This window comes from Scyliorhinus torazame, chromosome 11 (genome assembly GCF_047496885.1).
Source record: "Scyliorhinus torazame isolate Kashiwa2021f chromosome 11, sScyTor2.1, whole genome shotgun sequence".
NCBI lineage: Eukaryota > Metazoa > Chordata > Chondrichthyes > Carcharhiniformes > Scyliorhinidae > Scyliorhinus > Scyliorhinus torazame.
In genome coordinates, this window is record NC_092717.1 from 89912470 (window position 1) to 89925577 (window position 13108).

The following is a 13108-nucleotide window of genomic DNA, read 5'->3' on the forward strand; positions in this document are numbered from 1 at the left end:
TGGAAGAAAGTCAAGGCAATGTGTAACTCTGATGGAAATGTACAGTCAAGACAATTCGAAATGTTCTGTAATGTTTATGATAGATTTTATGAATAAAGTATATTTTTTTGAATAAAAGAAAAACTGGTCTCCACGAACGGAGCCAGATGGACCAGCACTCATGGGAGTCTCCCAAGGGATTGGAGGCCCCCAGGTGCTTTCCCTCTAGGCAAGGTGGCACCCTGGCACTGCTGGTGCCAACCTGGCACTGTGGCAGTGCCACCTGCATGCCAGCCTGGCATTGCCAAGGCGCCCAGGTCCTGGCAGTGCCAAGCTGGCATTTTTTGCACGGTGGTGATCGGGCCTGAGGATGTCCTGTTCACGTGAGGTGGGGTGCTGGGGGGGTGGTGGTGGTGGTGAGTGGACTCGCTTATAGGTGAGTTGGGGGTTTGGGGGAGTTGGGGGGTCGCGTCCAGTGTTCGAGGGATTGTCCCAATCTATCCCTGCACTGAGGAGCTTTAGCGAGCAGGGCTCCTTAGTGCAGGAAACGGGACTAAATGAGGTCCCGCATCTAACCGGAGAAGAATCATAGAATTTACAATGCAGCAGGAGGCCATTCGGCCCATCGAGTCTGCACCGGCTGTTGGAAAGAGCACCCTACTCAAGCTCACACCTCCACCCCATCCCTGAAACCCAGTAACCCCACCCGACCTTTTTATTTGGACACGAAGGGCAATTTAGCATGGTCAATCCCCCTAACCTGCAAGCCTTTGGACTGTGGGAGGAAACCGGAGCACCCGAGACACGGGGAGAACGTGCAGACTCCGCACAGGCAGTGACTCAAGCAGGAATCGAACCTGGTACCCTGGAGCTGTGAAGCAATTGTGCTAACCACTGTGCTACCGTGCCGCAGAGGATACAGCTGGATAGCGTTGTATTTCTCGGCACTACGAGCACCGGGAAACAGGCGGCTAAATGCACTCGCTATGGGACATAGTTCCCATTTGGTTAGATCGCACCCATTGAGATCAGTGCCAGGAGTTTAACTCCCAGATCCTGGATGCTGTCTGCAAGAAATTGAACAACATAAAGTGGTCAAGGTCAATAATGCATCTTCAATGCTATATCATACCAACTGCATCACTCCCCCTCAGCCGCTGCTCAATTCACCATGCACCCATCATTCAGGTGCAACAACGCTCATCAATTAGGACTTCAATTCAAAACACCACCTCACCCTCTCACAACATTATTGCAAGGCTCATGCCCGCATCTCACAGATTCACACACTGCCGCTATTTAACCATGACAATTACATCTCCCAAATATATTGCACAATGTTCAGACAACTACTTCCTTTTGCACCAAGCGTTATGTTGTGGACAACCATCAGCCTGCTTCTGTGTCCTTGCCCTGAGGCCTCTGCAGCAGGACTATTGTGTTATCCTCACTCTTTACACTGGCTGAAGTGCACCTGAACCCAGTGCCTTGCCTGACTAATGTCTCAGTTTCTGTTGCAGTGTGTTAGGGAGAAAAATATTGCTATTTGGCTATAGTGTACTTCACTCTGACTCTTGAGAACACCAGACAAAGATTCTTGGAATTTCAAACAAGACCTTTATTTTGTAAAACATTTTATTAAGATATTAATAATTTTATAATAATAGCAGTAAACAGTACAAATACATATATAAACCTAGTGCATAAACCATCTCCATCCCTAACAAATCCCACCTACCCTAAACAGAAAATAGCCTAACACCCCCACCCCACCCCCCTTTTTCTTATTGCCTCTGCTGACAGTTAGTTTTCCCTGAAGAAGTCAACAAACGGCTGCCACCTCCGGACGAACCCTAGTATTGACCCTCTTAAGGCAAACTTCATTTTCGCAAATCTGAGATACCCGGCCATGTTGTTCACCCAGATCTCTGATTCTGGGGCCCCTCCACGCTAGCCACATCCGTCTCCGGGCTACCAAGGAGGCAAAGGCCAAGACGTCAGCCTCCCTCGCCCACTGGACTCCCGGATCTTCCGACACTGCAAAAATCGTCACCTCTGGACTCGGCACCGCCCTTGTTTTTAGCACCGTGGACATGACCTCTGCAAATCCCTGCCAGAATCCCCTAAGCTTCGGATATGCCCAGACCAGAACATGTGGACATGGTTTGCTGGCCTTCCCGCAAATCTATCCCAAAAAACTTGCTCAAACTGTCATGTGTGCCCGATGAATGACCTTAAATTGTATCAGGCTTAGCCCGGCACATGATGAGGACGTGTTGACTCTGCTCAAAGCATCCGCCCACAGACCCGCCACTATCTCCCCCCTCACCCCAGCTCCTCTTCCCATTTGCACTTTAGCTCCTCTATCTGAGTTGCCTCCGACTCCATAAGTTCTTTATAAATATCCGAGACCTTCCCCTCTCCCACCCCCATTCTAGAAACTACCCTGTCCTGTATCCCCCATGGCGGTAGGAGCGGAAAGGTCGAAACCTACCTTCGCAAAAAATCCTGTGTTTGCGGATATCTAAACCCATTCCCTCCCCGCAATTCAAATATCTCCTCTAAATCCTCCAAACAGGGAAAGCTCCCATCGATGAATAAATCTCCCATTCTCTCGATCCTTGCTTTCTGCCATCTCCGAAACCCCCACCTAGCCTCCCCGGAAGAAACCGATGATTATTACAAATTGGAGCCCAGACCAATGCTCCCTCCACTCTCATATGCTTCTTCCACTGCCCCCAGACTCAGGGCCGCCACTACCACCGGGCTTGTGGAGTATCGGTCTGGCGAGAATGGCAGAGGTGCCGTTATCAATGCCCCCAGACTTGTGTCCTTACACAACGCCACGTCCCCTCGCTCCCACACCGACCTACCCACCGCACTACCCACTTCCTAATCATGGCTATGTTTGCCGCCCAGTAATAGTTGCTAATTTCTTGTCAGTTGGCAGCACCAACTGACCCTCCCCGAATACGCTCCAGCAGCGCTTTCTTCACTTGCGGGGTTTTACCCGGCCACACGAAACCAGAAATCACCTTATTTACCCGTTTAAAAAAGGCCTTTGGGATAAAGATGGGGAAGCACTGGAAAACAAACAGAAATCTCAGGAGAACCGTCATTTTCACAGTCTGTACCCTGCCCGCCAGGGAGCAGGTTCCACCTTCGAAAGTCCTCCTTCCACTAGCCGGGTCAAATTTAGTTCATGTAACAGCTCCCATTCCCGTGCCACCTGGATTCCCAAATAGCGGGAGCTCCCTCCCACCACTCTGAACGGCAGCTCTCCCAGTCTCCTCTCCTGCCCCCTTGCCTGGATCGTAAACATCTCACTTTTCCCCATATTCAATTTGTACCCCGAAAACTGGCCAAATTCCTCTAAGATCCGCATAATCTCCCCCATCCCCCTAACGGGTCGGAGATGTGCAGGAGCAGGTTGTCAGCGTATAGCGAGCGAGACTCTGTGTTCTACCGTGCCCCACCCCCGGACCAACCCCTTCCAGTCCCTTGATGCTCAGCCCATCGCCAGTGGCTCTCTGTCCAAAGCAAACAGCAGCGGGGAGAGGAGACAACAAGGCCTTTATTTTGAGCTATAGCATGGACTCCAGTGCTCCAACTAATGGCACACACCAAAGTCCTGATTCAGGGATTATACAGACAGTTATACCTTTCGGTTCGATGACAAGAAATTAGCATATACCAATCAAAAGTTTGTGCTTATTCAAAGATGACCAGTATCCAATCCCAGAAAATTGTTTATATTCCTTCATCGGTTTCCCACAGAAGGATCTGACCAATTGCAGAAAATCTACACTTGCCTACAGTATCTAATGGATACAAAGGCACATATGCACAGCTACACTATCAGTGCACGCATGTCTAGTGAGTTATTGTCCTCCTCCGAACTCTTTTGTCATCATAAGCTGTTAACTGGACAGCAGTGATGTGTGGTTAAAGAGCCGCATTGTCCAGTGTCTCTGCAGCTGTGAGGACCTTAGGTATATAGAATATAATTGCAGTCAATGATTTTTAACCCTTTCAGGAACTAGTGGATCTGATCAAACCTATATTAGCACTATTCATCTAATTCTGATATGTCTAGAACTACCCCCTTTCACAGTGCACGCAGCTTTATCCAAAAGTCTGAATAATGCGGTGGAAAAGCTCACCTTGCAGCATGCAAGCTCAGACTGCAGCCATTGTGTTCAGAGGAGTCTCCAGGGTGCCATGACAGTCAGCAATTGGTCCTCTAACAGTGGAGCATGAACATGTTGCCCCCTCTCAGGAAGACAGCATTCAACTTCCCATCACCACCACCAGTGCCCTTGCTGTTGCTTATCAGCCAAGCAACCCAGAGTGCTGTCACGCATGCTGAGATGAGGCAATCTTAAGATCGGCACAGCGCTGCAGAAGGCCACCCATAAGGCATTTCCATTGAAGGTCAACTGCCTCCATCAGCCATACTACAGTCACTGGGGTAGCATTTTGGAGCAGTATTGGAGGCAAAGGTATAGAAGACAGGTGGAAGAGAATGCACAAGAATGATTGGTTTAAGTTTCGAAGCAATATGAACTTAAACTAAGTACGATACCATTAACCTCAACTCCAATTGTCCATTCACCAACAGTCCCACATTCCTTACCTTTCTTCTGTCACTCACCATAATATCATCCTGTTGGTTACAATGCAAAAATAAAAGCCAACACAAAATACACATTCCTAATCAAATTTGTAAATTAAATTAAGTTTGGAAGCATATCATTATAATGGCCCTTATTTAAGTTAAAGACACTGATTATGGATGGACCTATGTCATTGACCCTCAAACTATATCTAGAATTATATCATATTGCCATCCATTACTATTGAAAGCATTGTGCATGCTAAGCATGGCATTCTGCACCATGGAGAATCCTACAATCCTTGCAAATCCTTGAATTGCTCTACTTCTCCCTCGTGAGAAGAAACAAAATTAAGTTATCTCTCTTGGCTGAGAGTGCCACCCGAACGCACGCAGTTCATTGAGACCAAGATCTGTGGGATCTTCCCTTTGCTCCAATGGTACCCAGAAAGCAGCCGAGTGCACAAATATTCATAGTTACAGTCACCTTCACTGCCACAGGCAACCTGTTCCTTGTCCAAATCTGAAACTGGAGTTATGAGTGTAGAAGCTGGCAGATTTCAGTGGTAGTAATTGCTGTGTTCATGTAGAAGAATTGGTCAATTGATATCCTGGGCAGTTACGGCCTAGTGCTGAGAGCCCTACTCTCACTTCTGCTCCTCCCTCTTCCAGCAACTTGTCCTGCACCATGTAACCTCTGTTCATTCGAACATAGAACATCGAGTCTGCACCGACCCACTTAAGCCCTCACTTCCACCCTATCCCCGTAACCCAATAACCCCATCTAACCTTTTTGGTCACTAAGGGCAATTTATCATGGCCAATCCACCTAACCTGCACGTCTTTGGACTGTGGGAGGAAACCGGAGCACCCGGAGGAAACCCACGCAGACACGGGAAGAACGTGCAAACTCTGCACAGACAGTGACCCAGCGGGGAATTGAACCTGGGACCCTGGTGCTGTGAAGCCACAGTGCTATCCACTTGTGCTGCCCGTGCATTCTCTTAGTCATGCCTCATACCTGTGGACAACTTTTTTGCCGAGCCTTGAAGGCAGCAAAATACACTCCAGCACCTGTCTTATCATTCCCTTTCAGCTATTGAAATGACAATGAAAAGCACCAAAAATATGTAGAAATTTGGCAATAGCCGCAAGAGAAAAACTGGCAATTGACCTTTAAATAGCTGATGATCCTTGAGTTTTCCTTTTCTGAAATGAATATAAGCAACAAAACAGTAAGGTTCTGTGAACACAATCTTTCCCTCCCAAAGCAATGTAATAACAGAACATAACTGGATTATTCACTGATCTCCAGAACTGCAATTGAACAATGTTGGATTATTTGCTGACATGGATGTAGATTTTCAGTGCAAAAGTGATGACAGCAGTGGGATTAGCACTTGTTAACTCTGCTTTCTCACTGAATTACTAGTCTCTTCCTACTGACGTCCTGATGTTATCAATGCAAGCTGAATAAATAAAATATAATGGGAAGAAGAAAAGTTAGGGCCATGAATCAAGAAAAGTTAGGGCCATGAAACAAATATCATGCTGATGTGAAATGGGCAGAACCCTGAGGACATCACAGAGACTTTCTAGATTGTCACCATTTCCATCTGTTTCTGACTTGCCACTTACAAAGCGGATGCCATAGGGGAGCGAAGACAGGGACACAATCAATCGATACACTACCAAGTGTTACAACTCTAGTGAACCAGGCAGGAGCCAGTGTATTGATGGAGTGTTATGGGCCAGGGTTTAGAGAACCCCAAAGTGTTGCATGGAGTTCACCTGACCCACAACTTTTAATAGATTGTGGTATGGGGAGCACACGGCCCACTCTACAGGTGTGGTACAGCAGAAATGGAAAAGTATTTTTTAAAGCAAAACAATGTTTATTATATGAACTCAAGTTAATCTTTTTAAAACATACAGTGAACATCTTAGCAACCATTAATTCACATACAACCCCCAAAGAATACAACACTAAGTAATGCTTACGCTGTCCTTTTAACATCCAGAAGATCGACAAAAGAAACAGCTTTTAACAGAAGCACATCAGGTTAAAGTCACGACTAAAAACATTTATAATTCTGAATTCACCAAATGATCCAAGAGATAGTCATTTCATGGCAGAGAGATCAACAGTACAGCTACTCTGTCTGGCTTCAGCCCCCACATTGAAAACTAAACTAAAACGCACCCTGCAGCAAAAAGCCCAAAACGAAAGTAAAAAGCTGACAGACAGCCCAGCTCAACCCACTCTCTGACATCCCTGCAGTAGTAAACCCCCATTTCTTAAAGGTACTCTCACTACAGATATTTATATACATACCCATTTATAAACACCCATTTCTTAAAGATACTCCCACATGACATCTCCCCCCAAGAAAAAAAAATAAACCATCAGCTTCAAGATGGTTTCATTTTTCACCTTTTCACCATTCTTTAAGAAATGCACATAGTAAATATACTTTTTCGTTTCACAAAACAACACACGCAAACAGGTGTAATAATATAGCCCATTGTTTTTTTTGTTTTTCTTCCTCCAACTGAAATCCTTGCTGATTGGCAGTCTCTTTGACCAAGAAGGTCTCTGCACGATCCGTCCATTTCTCTACGCCTCGGCATTTTTCTTTAAAGTCAGATACTTTAGTTCAATCTGATCACCGAGTCCATTGCAATTCTCCAACACAGGAGCATTGGTTATCACAGCTTTCAGGCAGTCAAATGCCTGTTGAAAGTCCACTGTCCATTGAAATTTTCGACATTTCATCAGCAAGTCCATCAGTGGAGCAATCACGCTACAAAAGGTAGCATGGTAGTTAGCACAATTGCTTCACAGCTCCAGGGTCCCAAGTTCGATTCCCGGCTTGGTTCACTGTCTGTGCGGAGTCTGCACGTTCTCCCCGTGTGTGTGTGTGTTTCCTCCGGGTGCTCCGGTTTCCTCCCACAGTCCAAAGATGTGCAGGTTAGGTGGATTGGCGATGCTAAATTGCCCTTAGTGTTCAAAATTGCCCTTAGTGTTGGGCGGAGTTACTGGGTTATGGGGATATGGTGGAGATGTGGGCTTGGGTAGGGTGCTCTTTCAAAGAGCCGGTGCAGACCCGATGGGCCAAATGGTCTCCTTCTGCACTGTAAATTCTATGATTCAAAACCTTTGCACAAATGCTCGATCAAACCCACTCATGCCAAGAAATCGCTTTATTTCCCTTTGTCTTGAGGGTATTGAAACATCCTCAATAACTGTTGGTTTCACATCCCATGTGACCATTCGACCCTGTCCAATTGTATGGCCAAGGAAAGTGACTTGGGCTTTTCCAAATTCACTTTTGGCTAGGTTTATCACCATACCCACCTCCTGAAGTCGATTGAATGACTCCATCAGATGTTTTAAATGTTCTTTCCATGTCTGGCTGAAAATTTCCAGATCGTCGATGTATACCGCACAATTGGGTAATCCTGAAACAACTTTGTTAGTTAACTGTTGAAATGTGGCTGGTATGTTGGGTATCGTCTGATTTTGGTACCATCACTATGGGTGAGCTCCGTTGGCTGCAACCCACTTCAATTATGCCATTTTTAAGCATACTCTCAATCTCTTTGTTAACCTGTGTCAATTTTAAAGGGTTAAGTCTATATGGATGTTGTTTGATGGGAACAGCATTTCCCACATCTACATCATGTATAGCCATTTTAGTACTTCCCAATTTATCTCTACAAACTTACTCATGTGATATCAATAACTCTTTCAGGTCAGTTCATTTTTCCTCTCGAAGGTAACTCAACAATTTATCCCAATTTTTAAGAACATCCTCGTTTTCCAATTTAATTTGAGGTATGTCAAATTTACAGTCATCTGGATTTGGTTCGCAACTTGGAGTTAGAATCATTAAAACCTCCTCCTTTTTCTCTCCGTCCCTTTCAAAGTACCTTTTATGCATATTCACATGACACACTCGATGAGTCTTCCTCTTACCTGGTGTTTTTACCACATAATTCACCTCAATTTCCTTTGAATCTAATACGGTCCACGAAACCTTCCTTTTAAAGGTTCACCTACCACTGGTAACAACACTAAAACTTTATCTCCACAGGCAAAACTGCAAACTTTGAATTTCTTGTCCGCTACCCGTTTCATCACATTTTGTGCAACTTTTAAATGTTGTCTAGCCAATTCACCTGTTCTATTTAATCGTTCCCTAAAATTTGACACGTAATCCAATCATGTAATTTCCGATTTCTCACTCACCAATCTTTCCTTAATCAATTTAAGTGGTCCTCTTACCTCATGACCAAAAAGTAGTTCAAAAGGACTGAATTTGGTTGACTCATTACGTGCATCCCTAATTGCAAACAGCACAAATGGAATTCCTTTATCCCAATCCTCTGGATAATCGTGACAATAAACCCTCAACATTGTTTTTAATGTCTGATGTCACCTTTCTAACGCTCCCTACGATTCTGGATGGTACGCAGTTGATTTAAATTGTTTTATTCCTAAGCTATCCATAACTTCTTTGAATAACCTTGAGGTAAAATTTGATCCTTGATCCGATTGTATTTCTGTGGGTAGTCCATATCAAGTAAAGAATTTAAGTAACTCCTCCACAATCTTTTTAGCTGTAATATTACGTACTGGAATGGCCTCTGGAAACCTAGTAGACACATCCATTACAGTCAAAAGATATTGGTTCCCACTTTTTGTTTTAGGAAGCGGTCCTACGCAATCAATTAGGACCCTTGTAAAAGGTTCCTCAAATGCTGGAATGGGTATTAAGGGCGCTGGTTTTATCACTGCTTGAGATTTCCCCATCACTTGACATGTGTGACATGATTGACAAAATTTAACAACATCTTTATGTAGTCCAGGCCAATAAAAATGTTTTTGGATTTTAGCTTAAGTTTTCCTTATTCCCAAATGACCTCCCGCTGGTACCTCATGTGCAATTCGCAACACCTCCTTTCTATACCCTACCTGCAATACTACTTGATGAACTTCTGCCCACTTTTCATCCGCCTGCATATGCAAAGGTCTCCATTTTCTCATCAAGATGTTACTTTTACGGTAATAACACTCTGGTATACACTCAGATTCCTCTTCTGTGTATGCTTTCTGATACATCCGGTTTATTTCTACATCTTTCTGTTGTAACTCCGCCAATTTTCCTGAACTAAAAATATCCGCCTCATCCTCCACCTGTTCTTGTTCTTTTTCAACCATCTGATCAAAAATTGTTTCTGATAATTGCACTTCAACTTCATCTTCACTCTTTGATTTCTCCTCTTGTCTTAACCTGTGACTTTGCGACCTTGTTACTACACAATCCCGAAAAATCCCAGGATTTTCGTCCTTCAACATTTCAATTGTCTGATTTTCCACTGGCTTATCAACCACAGTAGACATCACTCCCACCTGCGATCCAGCTATATCATTGCCCAAAATAAACTGTATTCCTGGACAAGATAATTTCTCTATTACTCCTACTACTACTTCACCACTGTTCACTGGACTTTCCAACCTTACCTTATATAATGGAACACTCCTCCTCTCACCCTGAATTCCACATATTACCACCTTTTTTGGCAACATTCTTACCAAACTACATAACTCCTCATCTCTTACCATTAAAGATTGACGAGCTCCTGTATCTCTTAAAATTGTGACTTCTTTACCTGCTCCTCCTGATACACATGAGTAAACTTTACCCACACAAGTAAATTCTTTAAAGAGATCTGGCACCTTCTTATCAATCATCTCTTGATCAGGCTGTACAATCTTTTGCACCTCCTTCGCTTCACTTGGGCTTTCCTTTACCACTTTAACAAACCCCACTGTCTTATCCTGTTTGCTCACATCAGCCTTCCCAGTGCTTTTCTTCAACCACCAACACTGTGACTTTACATGGCCTAGTTTATTACAGTGTAAACTTTTAATTTCTCTTCCACCTTCCTGGATTTCGTTTTTAATCTGAGGTACACTCTCCTTATTATCTCCCATCAGATCACCTTTGCCTTTACCACTTGAGTATTTCTCATGTCCCCAGTTTCTATCCCTCATAGGCTGAAACTGATGTCGGAAACCAAGCTTTGATTTATGAACTAATTCATAATCATCTGCCATTTCTGCTGCTAATATTGCAGTTTTAACTCTCTGCTCTTCCACATGAGTTCTCACCACATCAGGATTTTAATTTTTAACCTCCTCCAAAGGTATAATTTCTCTGAGAGCTTCATACGTTTGGTCTATTTTCAAAGCCCTTATCCACCTATCAAAATTACTCTGTTTGATCCTTTTAAACTCCATGTATGTTTGACCAAATTCTTTCCTTAAATTTCTAAACCTTTGTCTGTCAGCTTCAGGCACTAGTTCATATGCACCTAAGATGGATTTTTTCACCTCCTCATACATCCCAGATACCTCCTCCGGTAGTGATACAAACACTTCACTAGCCCTACCTCCCAGCTTTGTTTGAATCAGTAATACCCACATGTCCTGTGGCCATTTCATTTGTTTAGCTACCTTCTCAAATGAAATGAAAAAGGCTACTACCTCCTCATCAAACCTTGGCAATGCTTGGACATATTTAAATAGATCCCCACCAAACCTTCGACTATGACGCTCTTTCTCACTATTCTCATCACTATCCACCAACTGTACGTTTCCCTTTAAGTCTGCCAATTCTGACTGGCTTATGTTTTATAGCCATTTTCTGATGTTCAAACTCTCTCCTTTTCCATGTCCTCTCTATCTCGTTCCTTTTCCTCTCTATCTCTTTCCTTTTCCTCTCTATATCTTTCTTTGTTTTTTTCTTCTCTCGCCTTTTCTTTTTCCCTGATCTGTATCTCCCTTTTTTTTTCTTTTTCGCTCATTGCATATACAAGCTGCTTTATTTTCATGTTCAAGTTGCTTAATTTGCAACTGGACTTTTGCCATTTCTAATGAGTCAAACTGTATCACAGGCAACTTTAAAGGCTTAGCCACCGCCATAATTACCTCACCCTTTCGCATTTTGTCAGGTAATGTTAACTGCAATGTTTTTGACAAATCTAACAGTCTGCTTTTAGTCTCTGTGCGTAAGGTACTGCGTGTGACCGTCTCCACCCCCAAAAACTTCAGATCCTCTGAAAGAACCATTGTCCACAACACACTCCCTACTTAACTGAAATAGCACATCTGGAAAAACAACCACAATATGCTCACCCCTCACTGTCTTTAAGTTCACTAAGCCAATCCAATAGGTAGACTTTTATCCCCCTCGAGCCCCCAATTTGTTATGGGCCAGGATTTAGAGAATCCCAAAGTGTAGCATAGAGTTCACCTGACCCACAACTTTTAACAGATTGTGGTATTGGGAGCACACGGCCCACTCTACAGGTGTGGTACAGCAGAAATGGAAAAGTATTTTTAAAGCAAAACAATGTTTATTCTATGAACTCAAGTTCACCTTTGTAAAACATACATGGAACATCTTAGCAACCAATTCACATACAACTCCCAAAAATACAACACTAAGTAATGCTTACACTGTCCTTTTAACATCGAGACGACTTACAAAAGAAACACCTTTTAACAGGTTAAAGTCACTACTGAAAACATTTATAATTCTGAATTCACCAAATGATCAAGAGATAGTCTTTTCATGGCAGAGAGATCAACAGTACAGCTGCTCTGTCTGGCTTCAGCTCCCACACTGAAAATGAAACTAAAACATACCCTGCAGCAAACAGCCTACAACAAAAGTAAAAAGCTGACAGACAGGCCAGCTCCACACACTCTCTGACCTCACTGCAGTAGTAACCCCATTTCTTAAAGGTACTCTCATTACAGGTATTTATATACATACCCATTTATAAACACCCATTTCTTAAAGGTACTCCCACATGACAGGAGGCAGAAGGACATCAGTCACGTGGTGCATACCAGTCTCCAAATTCATGGATGTGGGCTAAACTCCTTGCTCAGGGATTCAGATTAACAAAGTGGGTTGATATGTGGGGTGGGGTCCTGGTCATCCCTACATTGTCCAGTGAGTGCCGTTGTTGCCGTTTTGATCAGCTGCCCCATAGTAATTAGATGCTGCATTGTTGGTCAGAATCTACACTGGGTAGTGTGGTGCTAATGAATTTTAGCCCCAATAAATTGAATTGCCATTCTTTTTGTTGGTCATTAAATGTGTTAGTGATGGAGAGATTGTCTCAGTAACAGAATTAACACTACGGGTGGGTTTTCAAAAGTATAGAAACAGTAAATATTGCATGTGTTTTCCCCTTCTTTTTCAGATCCATTTTGATGGGTGGAGTTATAATTACGATCTTTGGTTTGATGCAGATCACCATGATATTCACCCTGCTGGATGGTGTGCCAAGACAGGTCACCCACTGCAGCCACCACTGAGTAAGGAATTTAAAAAAACTTTCAGATTACATTTCACTTCATATTTAGAGATATGTTTTGCATTATGCACGGGGCCATGACACAGCCGGTAAATAGCGGGAGAGGACACCCCTGGG

General features: G+C 43.6%; 1 protein-coding gene across 4 annotated transcripts in view; it reads left to right on the forward strand.

Moving 5' to 3' along the window:
* Positions 1-13108, forward strand: part of LOC140385371 (lethal(3)malignant brain tumor-like protein 4) — a 555015-nt gene that overhangs the window by 296756 nt on the left and 245151 nt on the right. For all 4 annotated transcript variants that reach the window (XR_011933346.1, XM_072467457.1, XM_072467455.1 and 1 more), the window contains one exon: positions 12878-12992. Coding sequence is in view for 3 of the 4 variants with exons in the window: in XM_072467457.1 (XP_072323558.1) it covers positions 12878-12992 (115 nt within the window). In the remaining variant the exon portion in view is untranslated. The remainder of the gene's footprint in view (positions 1-12877; positions 12993-13108) is intronic.